Here is an 18,518-nt window from a genome sequence, read left to right as displayed (position 1 = left end):
CACAAACATCCATGCCCGAAGCAGGATTCGAACCTGCGACCGTAGCGGTCTTGCGGTTCCAGACTGCAGCGCCTTTAACCGCACGGCCACTTCGGCCGGCGAGACCATATTATGAAGCACGTAGTTACTGTATGAGAGGTAAGCGAATTTTTATGAGTGTTCAGTAGATTTAGTATGTACTTTGCAGACGACATGTATTCACTGAATTTCGGGGACGGACTACTAAACACTATACAAAGTGATTCTGAACCCTGCAAACATATTTTCAGATGTTGTTCAGAAATGTTTAGTTAGTGACATGATGTGAGGAATTTATGGTTACCGAAATTTCTTCAGACTCGTTGTTGCCGTCTTGTATGATAATGATTCAATAATTACCGAAAGACGAAACGACACTGACTGGCATAAATTCTTTTATTTTTCTACGTCACCAGCGGTGCCGAACTAGTATACCAAAATCAATAGACAATAGTGTAGTGCATAGTTAGAATTGAGTATGATCTACTCGGTTGGCTGTTATTTTATCCTGAATACTCGCACATAGGGAATCCACAACTGTCGGTGTCTGTTTTATTAAACGTAAACTCCGGTTGCAATACACTGTGTTCATTTACGTCTCTGGTCCAGGTCTCTAGGCTGTTATCAACTGGTCTGTTATTTATCATAACAGAAAATCTGTCATTACTCGGCTAGTGCTCAGGAAACACAACTGTCCCTTAATTATGCACATCCAATCTGATATCAGCGACTACCCGAAGAAATACAATATTTTATGGCACCCAGGGTCGATCTGTAAAATCGTTATAATCGTTTGGTGGCTATATTTCCCGAGAGGCTAAAGACGTCGTCCAATCAGCATTTATTGGACGTGTAGTCCTACATTTGCGGGAAATTGAGCTACACACCACTCTCGAATTTAAATGTTGTCAACATAACATGGCATGTAGAAACTTACAAACCGATTTTAGGGACCTCGAAAACTTACAGCGGTGTGGAACTATTAACTAGTCGTGGCGATGTCACTTTGATATCTCGGTCACTAAATATTAGGTGCGGCGCGGGAACTGCCTTATTTAAAAAAAATCATAAATCAGGAAGTATTAGAGACATCAATTTAATTTTTTCTTTACAAAGAGTAAGATCTGAAGTTTTTTTCCATTAAGTTTTGAAAATGATATCTTGAAGGTGGCCTTCGTTCTGCTCAATGCATTTGGAGAGTCGAAATTGGAAATTTCGGTCCACTGTTTCCAACATGTCTCTGTCGATGTTGGCAACAGCAACACGAATATTTTTCCGTAGCTCAGCCAGGGTCTGCGGACGATTGGTATATACCAAGGATTTGAGATAGCCTCATAAGAAAAAATCACATGGCGCTAAATTTGGCGAGCGTGCTGGCCGTTGGAGATCGCCTATCAAAGAGATGAGACGATCGGGAAAGTGTTCGCGCAACATGATCATCGATGTTCGTGCCGTGTGAGCTGTGGCGCTATCTTGTTGGAACCAATCACCTGCATCCATTTCTTCAAGTTCTGGAAAAAAAACTGTTCAATCATCTGAACATAATGTTCAGAGGTGGCAGTCACTGCCTTATCGTTCTCTTCGAAGAACCATCGGCCAATAATGCCAACTTCAGATAATGCACACCAAACAGTCACAAGTTCTGTATGCACGGGCTGCTTATGAAGTTATCGGGGTTTCGTGCGGCTCCAATACCGCATATTTTGTTTATTTACGCAGCCAGACAAATGAAAATGTGCCACGTTGCTGAAGAACATTAAGGCGTCGCGAGGCAGCTCATCGATCAAGGCTTCACACGGATTGTTTCGTGAAACAACATGACGTGGCTGAAGTGTGTGCACGACCGACAGTTTATATGGATGAAATTTCAACTCTGCATGAAGAATTCGTCTCACTGTGCGTTCAGAAATTGCAAGGACAGCTGCATATTTGCTTGCAGATCGCTTGTGGGAATTCAGAATCGACATCCTTACCCTCTCGATGTTTTCAGCCGTTCTGGTGGTTTTTGAAGGTACTGGTTTCTTTTTCTGCACACTCCCAGTATCCACAAAGTTATCTACCCACATAACAATTGATTTCCCATTTGGAACACGACCTGCAGGCGCGATGTTGAACTGTTTCCTGAATGCACGCTGAGTTCTGATGACCGAGTGTGCATTCGAAAAGTAGGCCGCAACGGTGAACTCGCGGAACTCTCTTGCCCACTGCATGATCGCTGCTAAGCTAACCTTAAAAATGTTAAGTCTCGCACTTTTGATTGCACTAGAATCTTCCCAACAATGAGTAACAGCCGCTGTGTGCCGCGCGTTTCAAATAAGGAAGTTCCCGCGCCGCACCCTGTATCATGGGGCCAGCTTCTTTTTGGGTCATATAAAGAATCTCGTCTGCAGTCTGGAGCCAACAACAGCGTACACTAGGCTGCTGGGACTGTCACAGCCACTGAAGTCTTGCTTCATTCTACTGGGACAGTGTCGCTGTACTGTCTGCCGTGAACGGTTATTTTAAAGAGATAGTTCACCGTAGTGCAGACTAGTGACAGATCGGCCGTTAAAAAGTACTGAGAAAATTCGAAAGTGCAATAACTGATGGTTTTTGAATTACTCGTAGTTTGTTTTGAAAGTTTTTGTTACCTGTTCTGTACATGTGATATTACAATCGTCAGGAAGTAACAAAGAGTTTATTGATTGATTTGTTAATGACGAAATCTAGCTGCCACAATCCTGAAATTTATTACATATCAAACACATCGACAGCCAATTACTCTGTGTGGAGCCGAGGGGCATATCAGCCCAGCAGATATCGCTGAAAAAAAAAAAAAAACCGTGAAAGTTTACAGTAGAATTAATATCCCTACTGCAACTGTTGCACTACAAATGACAATTGGATTTCTGTTCTGTGCATATTAACACCGATAACCGATAGTGCAGTAGACATTCTTTCTCTCCTTCCTTCTTTTCCTCTTTACTGTTGCAGCTCCCCCATTCCTCCCCCTCTTTTGCATCACATGGAGCTGTGACAAAACATATCCCTCATGATACAGGCGCACGCTACCAGATGACGTAATTAAATGCGCGGCAAAGTCACTGACTATCAATGGTTCGTGAACTATACGATTATTGCTTTTCGGCAGGTATGAGCGAGCTCATCAAGGCGAGCTACTGATACGTGACCTTAACTGAGGGATGATGGAAACTGCTGGCGGGTGTGATCAGTGAGTAATATTGGTTTAGAACTACGAAACAAGCGCGCTGAAACAGGAGGCAAACCAAACGTTTGTTCACATTCAATTTTGAGAGTTCCATCAGCTATCATTCTTCAGAAGACAGAATGATTTCCAAAGTTCGGAAATCTGATGCATCGATCTGGCGTACAGCTTGAGTAATCGTGGCTTCGGAAATGAAGACAGTGACGATTTTCCTTAGGGAACGACCGTAACAAATAAGTACAAAGTGAACACAAGGTCGCAGATTGGCGGGATTCTTCTTAGTGTGTGTGTGTTTGTGTGTTTGTGAATTTCTAAGGTTAGTTATAATCCGTTAGTGACGCAGCATGTGAAGGTTGCTGTGTGTGGACGGGTTTCTCCTATAACTGAAACTGCAGATCTGAAGATGGTTCTAGACGAACCGAAACCGGTCATGTGAATAAACATTTTTGCAATCATTGTATAACCAGTGATTGCGGTATGACATCAGACATTAAGTCTATTTTTGCTGAATTTCTAAGGGACCAAACTGCTGAGGTCATCGGTCCCTACACTTACACACTAACTTTAACTTATGCTAAGAACAATAAACAAATCCATGTCCGAGGGAGGACTCGAACCTCCGAGGGGGAGGGCCGCCATGGGTAGGTAATGAAATGACTTAGACAGCCATTAGGAAATCCTAATGCTAAAATTTCAGAGAGGTGAAACTTATCGTAACTTTACCATCGTAAATGTAACCTTGCGAGTACCTAGTGATTAATTTTAGACATTTTATCGGGTTGTCAAGAAGATAAATATTTGCATTTCCGCTAGAAAGCTAGAAGCCAGAATGTGAGGAACAGCTGCAGGAAGCTTTAACGTGAAATGATATGCATTAAGATTTATAATAATTTTTATTTACTTTATTTGTGTATTACAAAGAACAATATTAATCTCCAAATTGTTCAAAGACATAATATTTCATACCTTGTATACTGCCTGTTGCATGATTTAATTCCTGCTTTTCTCCCCTATCTTACAGTGATGTGATAAAGCATAATGAAAGACACAACACTTGTTACTTTAACTTTCAATAGAATTAAAATTCGACTAACAATATTATTAGTTTTGCAATATTAACATTAGGAAATTAATCTTATGAATAGCAATCATGGATATCTCGAAAGTTTATTAACTTCACTGTTTATTCAACGGTTTTCAAAAATTCTTACAACTCATTCTTTATTCTGCACATTTGCCTCATTAGCCTTCTATGTAGCCCTAAGCTATAATGCGTTATAAGAACGAACGGAACGAGTCAAGTAAAATATTTATTATCCAACTTATTATAGCTATTCGAAATCTTTATACTTTTTACCTGCTGCTGCTTAGGTGCCAAACGAGTCCATGAATTTATGAACATCTTTCTGATAGAGAAGTATTGAACAGCCTCCTTTCGTATTTGTTCTTGATTTCTGTTTTTTCATGTAAATAGCGTTCATTTATTCCATTGAAGAAAGAGAAACTGCTGTACAAGCCTCTATAAGCGCCGAAGGAGCAAACCAGAAGATTTAGAAATGCTCTAGAAGCACAAAGAAATGTAGTCGATAGTACAGAGTCATTAGAGATTTATAGATCTATGTTATTTGTTACAGTACATGAGAAATGTTTTACTTTCTTTAATATTGATGAATGAAGTTTAAGTTTATTGTATATAAATAACAAGTAGATTGTGTCGTGTAACGCACTCTTCCCTTCTTGAGCAAGTGCATAGTGTTTGTTCTGTGGTTTAGATAAATAAATGTATCTGAAGTATTCCTGTTCACGTAGGTACATTGGGGTTTCTGTATTTTTACTGGCACTCTAGTATTTTCTGCGAGGGCAATACGAATTGGAGGCCGGAGTTGCAGGCGTCTCGACCACCAATTAGCATAGCCCCGTAATGGTGGAGAACTAAAGAAACAAGGAACGAGCGTTACTATTTGAGTTATTGATAGCTGTTTAATTTTTTGTGCTACTTCGAATGACGGGTGCGACTGTGGGTGGACACCCAATCGAGGGAAGAGCATGCTCCATGACGAAAAGAAGTGACTTTTAGATGAAATTGGGATGGGTTAGTAAATAATACACAAGGAGGAGGCCCCGCTGCTGCCTCGAAATACTCGTCTCCGCTACCGACCTTACACTTAGGAAAACGTCGGAAAGATTTGGCGCCTGGTACAAAATAAACTACTTCTCCATTTCAATTCCTTGACATTCAGAGATATTAGTCACTGCTGTTTTTCATTCACTACCAAACTTGGGCAGTATTCTAATATCTTTAATGACGAACGAGAGCTTTCACAAAAAATATTGTCCTGTATTGCATATTTGATCCTATATTGAGACTGTAGTTGGAATTGAAACAATGTTGATAACATAGTGAGTGGGTCGTTATGAAAGACCCAGCTTCTGTATGCGTTCTTCATATGACAGTGTTACTGACGGCTGTGAATGCGTGTGTAGATTGGTTCTGCGATGCTCCCGCTTTAGGCTCGAGATTTGTGACTGAGAGTGACTCGACGTGAGTTGGCAGCATCTCGTTCGCCAGCTTCCGGGCGCTCGGTGCGGACCTGTGGGGGAGTCTGGAGGTAGCGGAGGCGGTGCGGCGGCGCCGGGCAGCGACCGCGAACAGGTAACAAGCGGTCACCAGCCGGCGCGGCGGCGGTGGTGAGGGCGGGGGCGGCAGCATTGGGGGCGGCGGGCGGCGCGGGGGCGGCGCGCTCACTGCGAGGCGCCGCCGGAGTCGCCGGCCTTGCCGTCGTCGCCGCCCTCCTTGGGGTCCCCCTCCTTGCGGGCCTTGTGGCCGCGGAACGACGCCTGGATCTTGGAGGCCGCCTTGTGCAGCTCCGGGTCCGTCAGGTCGATGTCCACCTCCTCCTGTCGACAAACCGGCACCTGCGTTACTACCTCCTGTATTAGTCAGAATTTAAGAGTTCTGGATGACTTGAAATCAAATGAAGCAGAAGGGACAGATAATATTCCAACGGAATTTTTGAAACCGTTGGGGTGAGTGTCTTTCACAGAAATTTAGAACAAGCAAAGGCCTTTTACAGGGCTGTCCCATGTCACCATCATTATTTAAAATCTATATAGATATTAGCCTTAGAACATGGTCTCGTAAATGTAATAGTATGGGATTAGAAATAAGAGATGGAGTTTACCTACATCATTTATTATTTGCTGATGATCATGTAATCGTAGTACAAGATGGGGGGATGCTAACTATATGTGCAATCAACTAGCAGTAGCATACAAAACTTGGGGTTTGAAGATTAATTACCAAAAAACAGAATACTTGACTAATGATTCAGATGAGCTATACATTGAAGGAAAGAAAATCAAAAAGATAAACACTTTCTGTTATTTGGGATCCATTTTAGAAATCGAGGGAAAATCAGAGTCAGAAATCAATAAAAGAATTAGTAGCGGACGGAGGGTCATTGGGATGCTTAACTCAGTCTTATGGAGCAGGAATGTAATGAGCAGAACTAAAAAATTAATATACAAATCCATATTAGAGAGTGTGATTCTGTATGGAACGGAGACCTGGACAATTAACATGAAGCACATTAAAAAATTACAAGCTCAAGATATGGACTTTTGGAGAAGATTGGCAAGAATCTCCAGGAAAGAAAAGATAAGGAACACCGAAGTAATAAGGAGAATGGAAATAAAAGAAAGAATATATGACGTAATGGATAGGAAGAAATGACAGTGGTACGGGCATGTACGACGAATGGAGGAAACCAGAATACCAAAATTGATACTGGAGTGGGAACCGGAGGGGAGAAGAAGAAGAGGACGACCTATGATCACCTGGCTCCAGAATGTACAGCACACAATGAGGAGAATGGGCGCAGAGGAACAGGACACACAAGATCGAAACACCTGGAGGGATATATTGAGAATATAGTTTAAGAACGTTTACTGTTTGTATTGTAATTTCCAAGTAAATTATTATGTTGGAGATAAGCCTCTGTAATGAGGAAAAGCTCAAAATAATAAAAAAAAATTTTTTAAACCTTTGGGGTGAATGTCAAACAAAGGACTATTCCACTAGGTTTTTAGAATCTATGGCCCTCGAGCTATACCATCAGACTTTCGGGAAAATATCGTCCACACAATCCCAAAGACAGCAAGGCCAGGTAAGTTCGAGAAGTAGCACACAATCAGCTTAATACACTACTGGTCATTAAAATTGCTACACCAAGAAGAAATGCAGATGATAAACGGGTATTCATTAGACAAATATATTACACTAGAACTGACATGTAATTACATTTTCACGCAATTTGGGTGCAAAGATCCTGTGAAATCAGTACCCAGAACAACCACCTCTGGCCGTAATAACGGCCTTGATACGCCTGGGCATTGAGTCAAACAGAGCTTGGATGGCGTGTACAGGTACAGCTGCCCATGCAGCTTCAACACGATACCACAGTTCATCAAGAGTAGTGACTAGCACATTGTAACGAGCCAGTTGCTCGGCCACCATTGACCAGACGTTTTCAATTGGTGAGAGATCAGGAGAATGTGCTGGCCAGGGCAGCAGTCGAACATTTTCTGTATCCAGAAAGGCCCGTACAGGACCTGCAACATGCGGTCGTGCATTATCCTGCTGAAATGTAGGGTTTCACAGGGATCGAAGGAGGGGTAGAGCCACGGGTCGTAACACATCTGAAATGTAACGTCCACTGTTCAGAGTGCCGTCAGTGAGAACAAGAGGTGACCGAGACGTGTAACCAATGGCACCCCATACCATCACGCCGGGTGATACGCCAGTATTGCGATGGTGAATGCCCGCTTCCAATGTGCGTTCACCGCAATGTCGCCAAACACGGACGCGACCATCATGATGCTGTAAACAGAACCTGGATTCATCCAAAAAAATGACGTTTTGCCATTCGTGCACCCAGGTTCGTCGTTGAGTACACCATCGAAGGCGTTCCTCTCTGTGATGCAGCGTCAGGGGTAACCGCAGCCATGGTCTCCGAGTTGATAGTCCATACTGCTGCAAACGTCGTCGAACTGTTCGTGCAGATGGTTGTTGTCTCGCAAACGTCCCCATCTGTTGACTCAGGGATCGAGACGTGGCTGCACACCCATCCGTTGCAGCCATGCCGATAAGATGAGTGTCATCTTGACTGCTAGTGATACGAGGCAGTTGGGATCCAGCACGGAGTTCCTTGTTGCCCCCCTGAACCCACCGATTCCATATTCTGCTAACAGTCATTGGATCTCGACCAACGCGAGCAGCAATGTCGCGATACGATAAACTGCAATCGCGATAGGCTACAATCCGACCTTTATCAAAGTCTGAAACGTGATGGTACGCATTTCTCCTCCTTACGCGAGGCATCACAACAACGTTTCACCAGGCAACGCCGGTCAACTGCTGTTTGTGTATGAGAATTCGGTTGGAAACTTTCCTCACGTCAGCAGGTTGTAGGCGCCAACCTTGTGTGCATGCTCTGAAAAGCTAATCATTTGCATATCACAGCATCTTCTTCCTGTTGGTTAAATTTCGTGTCTGTAGCACGTCATTTTCGTCGTGTAGAAATTTTAATGGCCAGTAGTGTACTTCATGCATCCTAGTCGCTGACAAGAATAATGTAGAAAAGTGTGGAAAAGAAAATTGAGACTTTGGTAAATGACGATCAGTTCGGTGGTGGTGGTTAGTGTTTAACGTCCCGTCGACAACGAGGTCATTAGAGACGGAGCGCAAGCTCGGGTTAGGGAAGGATTGGGAAGGAAATCAGCCGTGCCCTTTCAAAGGAACCATCCTGGCATTTGCCTGAAACGATTTAGGGAAATCACGGAAAACCTAAATCAGGATGGCTGAAGACGGGATTGAACCGTCGTCCTCCCGAATGCGAGTCCAGTGTGCTAGATCAGTTCGGCTTAAGGAAAGATACCAGAGAGGCAGTTCTGACATAGGGAATCGACCTAGAAAAACCATTCGACAATATAAACGGGTGTAGGACGTTCGAAATTCGCAAGCGAATATGTGTAAGCTATGAGAGAAGACGCATAATCTTTACCACCTTCTAAAGAGACAGATCGTTGTTTAACTTTGTTAACAAGAGTTTGGAAAGGTTCTTGACTGATTTTCTTCAGATATTTACACAATCCTCTAATAGACATTTTGACAGACATTGCTTATATACATTTTTCATATATATAATACATAAACGTATGTAATATAAAAGATGGAAACGTTGTTAGCAAAAGTCTAAAAAAGTGCTTGACTGATTTACTAAGAATTCGTATACGATGCTCCAGTAAATATTCATACTAAAATAAGCTACATATGTTTTTAACGACAATTTTCAGTTTCTGTGTTAAACCTAACTGGGAAAAAGAAAATACTGTGCTGTGAAAACGTACAGTTTCAAATGGTTCAAATGGCTCTGAGCACTATGGGACTTATCTTCTGAGGTTATCAGTCCCCTAGAATTTAGAACTACGTAAACCTAACTAACCTAAGGACATCACACACATCCATGCCCGAGGCAGGATTCGAACCTGCGACCGTAGAGGTCTCGCGGTTCCAGACTGTAGCGCCTAGAACCGCTTGGCCACCACGACCAGCGTACAGTTTCATTAACATTATCGCAGTCAGTTTTAATTGCGATAGTAGGACATTTAAACTATTAAACAAATAGTTTCTCTCAAACATATTCATTCTCCTTATATAGAATTTTAAATAATCATTGTATACACAATAATGTGCCGTTTTGTTTTTTCCTTCACAACTGGTTTTAATGCAAAACATAAAAGTAGTTTCATTGGTTTATTGGTTAATGTTTATAATACTATTACGGAATATGAATAGTCCGAAGCTTTGTAATCCTAAACGTTCACAGATTAAAACTACGCAAAATACTGTCATTGCAGCACTATTCCCACAGATCTAGCAGCTGTAGAGGCCTTTCTCATATACGGCATAACAACGATATCAACCATGTTCCCATTCATTTTAAGCGAATTCTATTCCAGGTCGAGGTTGCATTTGCAGATAACTGTAAACAAGGCTTGAGGTCAGAGAGAATGTGGAAGAAGAGTTGGACAGTGGGAGGGGGGGGGGGGAAGGAGAGGAAATGGACATAGAGAGGGGAAGGAGGAGACTGCCAGAGGGAAGGGGAGGAGGAAATGGAAAGACGGGGGGAGGAAGTTATGGACAGAGAGAGAGGACAGAAGGAGATTAGATTCAAATGGCTCTGAGCACTATGGGACTTAACTTCTGAGGTCATCAGTCCCCTAGAATTTAGAACTACTTAAACCTAACTAACCTAAGACATCACACACATCCATGCCCGAGGCAGGATTCGAACCTGCGACCGTAGCGGTCCCGCGGTTCCAGACTGAAGCGCCTAGAACCGCACGGCCACAACGGCCGGCGAAAGAGATTAGGACGTATATCCAGTTCCGCTAGTATAGAGCAGTACAAGAACCAAGAGGAAAAAATAAAAATGGAAGGCCAAGAACGAATTACTCTGATACAAAAGGGTGCAAGGTGGGGATGGAATCTTTCGCCCCTACTGTTCAATCTATACATCGAAAAAGCAATGACGTAAATAAAAGGAAGGTTCAATAGTAGGGTTAAAATACATGGTCATAGGATACCAATGATAAGATTTGCTGATGACACTGCAATGCTCAGCAAAATTAAGGAAGTGTTGCAAGATCTATTGAATGGAATAATCAGATTAAGAGTACACACTAAAGAATAAACCTAAGAAAGACGAAATTCATGAGAAGTACCAGAAATAAGATTAGTAATAAACACTCAATAAAATTCTTCTGGGTTTGAGGCCGCATTGTCAATTATAAAATTCCGGCGTTTTGGCGACTGTTGTCAAGGCGCCTTCCTCAGGGTGTATTGCTAATTGCAACTGAGGAAGGCGCCTTGGCAACAGTCGCCGAAACGTCGGAATTTTATGGTTGACAATGCGGCCTCAAACCGAGAAGAATTTTATTTACTGTGACAACGGCCGCGGAAGCCTACGTTTACATTAGTAAAAAACATAACACAAAAAATGGGGCCACAAAGTGAAGGAACCCCGGTACCTTGGAAGGAAAATTACATGCGATGAACGAAGAAAGGAGGACATGAAAAGCAGACTAGCACAAGCAAAGAGAGCATTTGTGACCAAGAGAAGTCTGCTGTATGAAATACAGGACTTAATTTGAGGAAGAAATTTCTGGGAATGTACGTTTGGAGCGCAGCGTTGTATGGAGGCGAATCATGAACTATGGAAAACACAAAATGAAGAGAAGCGTTCGAGATGTGACGGTGTACGGGAATGTTGAACATCAGGTAGACTGATAAGAAAAGCAATGAGCAGTTTCTCAGCCGAAATGGGGAGGAGAGGAACATCTCGAAAACACTTACAAGAAGAAGAGACAGCCAAGTAGAATACATGTTAAGATTTCAAGGAGTAACTTCCATATTACCAGAGGGAGCTGTAGAAGGTTATAAACTGTAGGGGAAGACAGAGATTTGAGTAGCTCCAGCAAATAATAGAAGACGTGGGGTGCAAGTGCTACTCTGAGATGATGTGATTGACAGGTGAGGAATTTATGGCTGGCTGCATCAAACCACTTAGAAGAATGATGATAAAAAATTATTACTGTTGTGTTATTAACACGTCGCTTCATCATAACTTACAAGAAACTGCAATACAGGTAAAACATCATCTGGAAAGCACTTGTAAAAAAAAAAAATTGGAAAAATCTTTGTTACGCAGTTGTTTTAAGAACTATAAAAGCAACAAACTTTCCGCAAGTTAGACTACTTCATAATTAATGTGAAATAAAGGTGTAGTGTACTCTCATCATTATCAGTATTTCTGTTAGCACTGAGACTGCCAACTAATTGCACTGAATTCTGCAAGATGAGCGTATACAGTGGAGCGCGAACTTAAGGACGAAAGTAAGGTACGTATGATGTGTCATTGTAAAGTAGGGGTAGTCAATTTTTTACGTACCGTCGGCTTTGTCTCTCTGTTAGTAGTAAAATTTTCTAACCACCCGGCAGCTCCACAGTAATGCTGATTTAGAAAACAAGGAAGTAGCTTTCCTTTATAAAACTTATAAAGCAGATATGCAGCATAGTAAAACATGTAATAAAAATGACATACCAATTACTTTGTCTAAATTTTATGAAAACCTAATGAAAATATCTTTAACTCCCAACCACCTTCCATCCACCATTAAAGCTGGAACGTCCACTAATAGTCGTTAGGAAGCAGGTTGACTAACACTGCTGTAAGGCAATATAGTTCGATGAAACTTGGACTGCCGGCGGGAGTGGCCGAGCGGTTCTAGGCGCTTCAGTCTGGAACCGCACGACCGCTACGGTCGCAGGTTCGAATCCTGCCTCGGGCATGGATGTGTGTGATGTCCTTAGGTTAGTTAGGTTTAAGTAGTTCTAAGTTCTAGGGGACTTATGACCACAGCAGTTGAGTCCCATAGTGCTCAGAGCCATTTGAACCAAACTTGGACTATACATAGAAAGAACTACTGCAGTAAAGTACAGAAGCTAGCTGAAATAAGTACGCAATGAGGCGAACAGAAATGACACTTTTATTCAAAGATAATAATTACAACGAAGTTACCGCGATATATGATTGTCACCTGGACATCACAAAAGGCGGCAACAGTTCCTAACAGTGTATGTGACCGCCATGGACGGCAGTACACAAGGCCGGTGAGGAGTTGTTGATGTAGGGCTTTCCATTCCCCCACCAGTGTTGTTGGCAACAGCTGGATGGTTGTTAGTGCATGCAGATATGCTGCAATACGTCTCCCCAACAGATCTCACACTTGATAGATGGGGTTCAAGTCCAGGGACGGGCAGGCCAGTTCATGCGCCGAATATCCTCCATTGCAAGAACTCCACTTACGTAGTTCGAGGCGGTCACGCGTTTCCATTCATAAAAATGAAGTCATAATCGCACATGGGGAAGGAGTACATCATCACAGTAGCGTCGACCGGTGAGCGTACCGTGTTCATAGATTTTGAGGTCAGTACGTACTTGCTTGTTCATGCCTCCCAAACCGTAACACCTAGACCACCAAAAGGAAAATGTTCAACAATATTTCCGGATGCATTACGTGTTACCACCTCTCGCCATAGTAGGATGCGTCCAGCAGTATCGACCACGATAATTTTGGAAATCCATAAAAACATTCCTGAAAAGGCGCGCATGGGGAAGCAGTACAGTGTGAGAATAACGTTGACTGGTGAGTGTGCCATGTTAAATGATCTGGAGGTCAGTACCTCGTTACAACATTACGCCTCCCCACATCCAACACGTGAACCTCCAGAATGATCGTGGTCGATAATGCTGAACGTATCCTAGTATGGCGAGAAGTGGGAATACGTAATGCATCCGGAAATATCGTTGAACATTTTCCTTTTGGAGGTCTAGATGTTATGGTTTGGGAGGCATAAACATGCACGTACGTGCTGACACGGTACGGTCACTGGTCAACGTTATTGTGATGATTATTGTGATGATGTACTCCTTCCACATGTGTGACTCTGACTTCATTTTTATGAATGAAAATGCATGACCGCATCGAACTACAGAGGTACAGGAGGTCTTGGAACGAGAGAATATTCGCCAAATGGACTGGCCTGCCAGTTCCGTCTACTTACGAGGGTGAGTCAAATGAATACCTTAAATTTGTATTAACAAATCGAAATTTCGAGCCGTTATGCTGTAAGTTGGTAAGCGTGCTACAAACAGCCTGCAGAACGGCCTGTAGGTGGCAGCATAGTGCAGATGCACACACACCGTCGCAATATCAGTATAAAGATGGCCGCCCCACTTACGACTTGCACCAGGGAAGAACAGCGTTCTGTTATTCAGTTTTTGCGTAGTGAAGGTGTGAAACCTATTGAAATTCACCGACGAATGAAGGTTCAGTATGGTGATGCATGTTTGTCACAGCAGCAAGTCTACGAATGGAATAGGAAGTTCGCAAATGGTGTGACTTCAGTGGAAGATGCTCCTCGTCCAGGTCAGGCACAACGAGTTGTGACCCCACAGAACATTGCAGCAGTTGAAGCAATAGTGAAGGGAAATCGCCGAGTGACACCGAATCACATTGGAGCATGTTTACAGATTAGTCATGGGTCAGCACACCACATTGTGCATGATATGCTCCAGTTTCACAAATTGCCTGCAAGATGGGTGCCACTGCAGCTGACTCCTGAAATGAGAGAACGACGTGTTGATGCTTGTGAAGAACTTCTTCGGTGCTTTGAACGAGAAGGTGATGGCTTCCTAGCAAGAATCGTTACTGCGAACGAAACCTGGGTTCACTTCCACCAACCGGAAACGAAGAGAGCGAGCAAGGAATGGCGCCATTCCTCATCACGAAGTGATTTCCGTATGTTTGGACCACTCAAAGACGCAATGGGAGGAAGAGGTACGCTGCGCGGTGCATGAGTGGTTGCGCAGACTACCAAAAGAATTTTTTTCTAAAGGAAAAAAGGAAAGCAGTCTCGCATATGCGGATGACTTAGCTGTGATGGCAGATTCTATTGAAAGTTTGCAAAGTAATATTTCAGAGCTAGATCAGAAATGTAAGGACTATGGTATGAAGATTAGCATCTCCAAAACAAAAGTAATGTCAGTGGGAAATAGATATAAACGGATTGAGCGCCAAATAGGAGGAACAAAGTTAGAACAGGTGGACGGTTTCAAGTACTTAGGATGCATATTCTCACAGCATGGCAACACAGTGAAAGAACTGGAAGCGAGGTGTAGTAAAGCTAATGCAGTGAGCGCTCAGCTACGATCTACTCTCTTCTGCAAGAAGGAAGTCAGTACCAAGACTAAGTTATCTGTGCACCGTTCAATCTTTCGACCAACTTTGTTGTATGGGAGCAAAAGCTGGGTGGATTCAGGTTACCTTATCAATAAGGTTGAGGTTATGGATATGAAAGTAGCTAGGATGATTGCAAGTACTAGTAGATGGGAACAATGGCAGGAGGGTGTGCACAATGAGGAAATCAAAGAAAAACTGGGAATGAACTCTATAGATGTAGCAGTCGTGGCGAACAGGCTTAGATGGTGGGGTCAGGTTACACGCATGGGAGAAGAAAGGTTACCCAAGAGACTCATGGGCTCAGCACTAGAGGGTAGGAGGAGTCAGGGTAGACCAAGGAGAAGTTACCTGGATTCGGTTAAGTACGATTTTGAAGTAATAGGCTTAACATCAGAAGAGGCACCAATGTTAGCACTGAATAGGGGATCATGGAGGAATTTTATAAGGGGGACTAGGGGTAGCGTCTTCGGTCCCGGGTTCGATCCCCGCCACTGCCTAAATTTTGATAAATAATCAGCATTGGCGGCCGAAGACTTCCGGCATAAGAAGTCAGCCTCATTCTGCCAACGGCCTTGTCAAAGAGGGCGGAGGAGCGGATAGAGGTTCAGGGCACTCTCTTGTCCTAGGGGTGGGAAATTGCCCCTAAAGGCGGAAGAATCAGCAATGATCAACGACATGAGGATGCAGAAGGCAATGGAAACCACTGCATTAAAGACACGTAACGTGTATCCACATGACATGTGGCCTGTATTTGAAGAAGTGTCATGATGATCTCTCCATTGGCAAAAGATTCCGGAATAGTCCCCCATTCGGATCTCCGCGAGGGACTGCCAAGGGGGAGGTTACCATGAGAAAAAGATTGAATAATCAACGAAAGGATAACGTTCTACGAGTCGGGGCGTGGAATGTCAGAAGCTTGAACGTGGTAGGGAAACTAGAAAATCTGAAAAGGGAAATGCAAAGGCTCATCTAGATATAGTAGGGGTCAGTGAAGTGAAGTGGAAGGTAGACAAGGATTTCTGGTCAGATGAGTATCGGGTAATGTCAACAGCAGCAGAAAATGGTGTAACAGGTGTAGGATTCGTTATGAATAGGAATGTAGGGCAGAGGGTGTGTTACTGTGAACAGTTCAGTGACTGGGTTGTTCTAATCAGAATCGACAGCAGACCAACACCGACAACGATAGTTCAGGTATACACGCCGACGTCGCAAGCTGAAGATGAACAGATAGAGAAAGTGTATGAGGATATTGAAAGGGTAATGCAGTATGTAAAGGGGGACGAAAATCTAATAGTCATGGGCGACTGGAATGCAGTTGTAGGGGAAGGAGTAGAAGAAAAGGTTACAGGAGAATATGGGCTTGGGACAAGGAATGAAAGAGGAGAAATACTAATTGAGTTCTGTAACAAGTTTCAGCTAGTAATAGCGAATACCCTGTTCAAGAATCACAAGAGGAGGAGGTATACTTGGAAAAGGCCAGGAGATACGGGAAGATTTCGATTAGATTATACCATGGTCAGACAGAGATTCCGAAATCAGATACTGGATTGTAAGGCGTACCCAAGAGCAGATATAGACTCAGATCACAATATAGTAGTGATGAAGAATAGGCTGAAGTTCAAGACATTAGTCAGGAAGAGTCAATACGCAAAGAAGTGGGATACGGAAGTAGTAAGGAATGACGAGATACGTTTGAAGTTCTCTAACGTTATAGATACAGCAATAAGGAATAGCGCAGTAGGCAGTACAGTTGAAGAGGAATGGACATCTCTAAAAAGGGCCATCACAGAAGTTGGGAAGGAAAACATAGGTACAAAGAAGGTAGCTGCGGAGAAGCCATGGGTAACAGAAGAAATACTTCAGTTGATTGATGAAAGGAGGAAGTACAAACATGTTCCGGGAAAATCAGGAATACAGAAATACAAGTCGCTGAGGAATGAAATAAATAGGAAGTGCAGGGAAGCTAAGACGAAATGGCTGCAGGAAAAATGTGAAGACATCGAAAAAGATATGATTGTCGGAAGGACAGTCTCAGCACACAGGAAAGTCAAAACAACCTTTGGTGACATTAAAAGCAACGGTGGTAACATTAAGAGTGCAACGGGAATTCCACTGTTAAATGCAGAGGAGAGAGCAGATAGGTGGAAAGAATACATTGAAAGCCTCTATGAGGGTGAAGATTTGTCTGATGTGATAGAAGAAGAAACAGGAGTCGATTTAGAAGAGATAGGGGATCCAGTATTAGAATTTAAAAGAGCTTTGGAGGACTTACGGTCAAATAAGGCAGAGGGGATAGATAACATTCCATCAGAATTTCTGAAATCATTGGGGGAAGTGGCAACAAAACGACTATTCACGTTGGTGTGTAGAATATATGAGTCTGGCGATATACCATCTGACTTTCGGAAAAGCATCAACAACACAATACCGAAGACGGCAAGAGCTGACAAGTGCGAGAATTATCTCACAATCAGCTTAACAGCTCATGCATCGAAGCTGCTTACAAGAATAATATACAGAAGAATGGAAAAGAAAATTGAGAATGCGCTAGGTGACGATCAGTTTGGCTTTAGGAAAAGTAAAGGGACGGGAGAGGCAATTCTGACGTTACGGCTAATAATGGAAGCAAGGCTAAAGAAAAATCAAGACACTTTCATAGGGTCTGTCGACCTGGAAAAAGCGTTCGACAATATAAAATGGTGCAAGCTGTTCGAGATTCTGAAAAAAGCAGGGGTAAGCTATAGGGAGAGACGGGTCATATACACTATGTACAACAACCAAGAGGGAATAATAAGAGTGGACGATCAAGAACGAAGTGCTCGTATTAAGAAGGGTGTAAGACAAGGCTGTAGCGTTTCACCCCTACTCTTCAATCTGTACATCGAGGAAGCAATGATGGAAATAAAAGGTTCAGGAGTGGAATTAAAATACAAGGTGAATGGATATCAATGATACGATTCGCTGATGACATTGCTATCCTGAGTGAAAGTGAAGAAGAATTAAATGATCTGCTGAACGGAATGAACAGTCTAATTAGTACACAGTATGGTTTGGGAGTAAATCGGAGAAAGACGAAGGTAATGAGAAGTAGTAGAAATGAGAACAGCGAGAAACTTAACATCAGGATTGATGGTAACGAAGTCAATGAAGTTAAGGAATTCTGCTACCTAGGCAGTAAAATAACCAGTGACGGACGGAGCAAGGAGGACACCAAAAGCAGACTCGCTATGGCGAAAAAGGCATTTCTAGCCAAGAGAAGTCTACTAATATCAAATACCGGCCTTAATTTGCGGAAGAAATTTCTGAGGATGTACGTCTGGAGTACAGCATTGTATGGTAGTGAAACATGGACTGTGGGAAAACCGGAACAGAAGAGAATCGAAGCATTTGAGATGTGTGCTATAGACGAATGTTGAAAATTAGGTGGACT

The 18,518-nt window shown here is 42.9% G+C and overlaps 1 protein-coding gene across 2 annotated transcripts in view; it reads right to left on the bottom strand.

The window, feature by feature from the left end:
* Positions 1 to 4,097: 4,097 nt before the first annotated feature.
* Positions 4,098 to 18,518, bottom strand: part of LOC124595386 (neuromodulin) — a 717,829-nt gene continuing 703,408 nt past the window's right edge. For both annotated transcript variants that reach the window (XM_047134106.1, XM_047134105.1), the window contains exon 4: positions 4,098 to 6,121. In XM_047134106.1, the coding sequence (XP_046990062.1) occupies positions 5,966 to 6,121 (156 nt within the window). In that variant the 3' untranslated portion in view covers positions 4,098 to 5,965. The remainder of the gene's footprint in view (positions 6,122 to 18,518) is intronic.

Source organism: Schistocerca americana, chromosome 2 (assembly GCF_021461395.2).
Source record: "Schistocerca americana isolate TAMUIC-IGC-003095 chromosome 2, iqSchAmer2.1, whole genome shotgun sequence".
In the NCBI taxonomy this organism is placed as follows: Eukaryota; Metazoa; Arthropoda; class Insecta; order Orthoptera; family Acrididae; genus Schistocerca; species Schistocerca americana.
The sequence above is the reverse complement of the archived record's forward strand: the minus strand, read 5'-3'. Positions and strand labels throughout refer to the sequence as shown.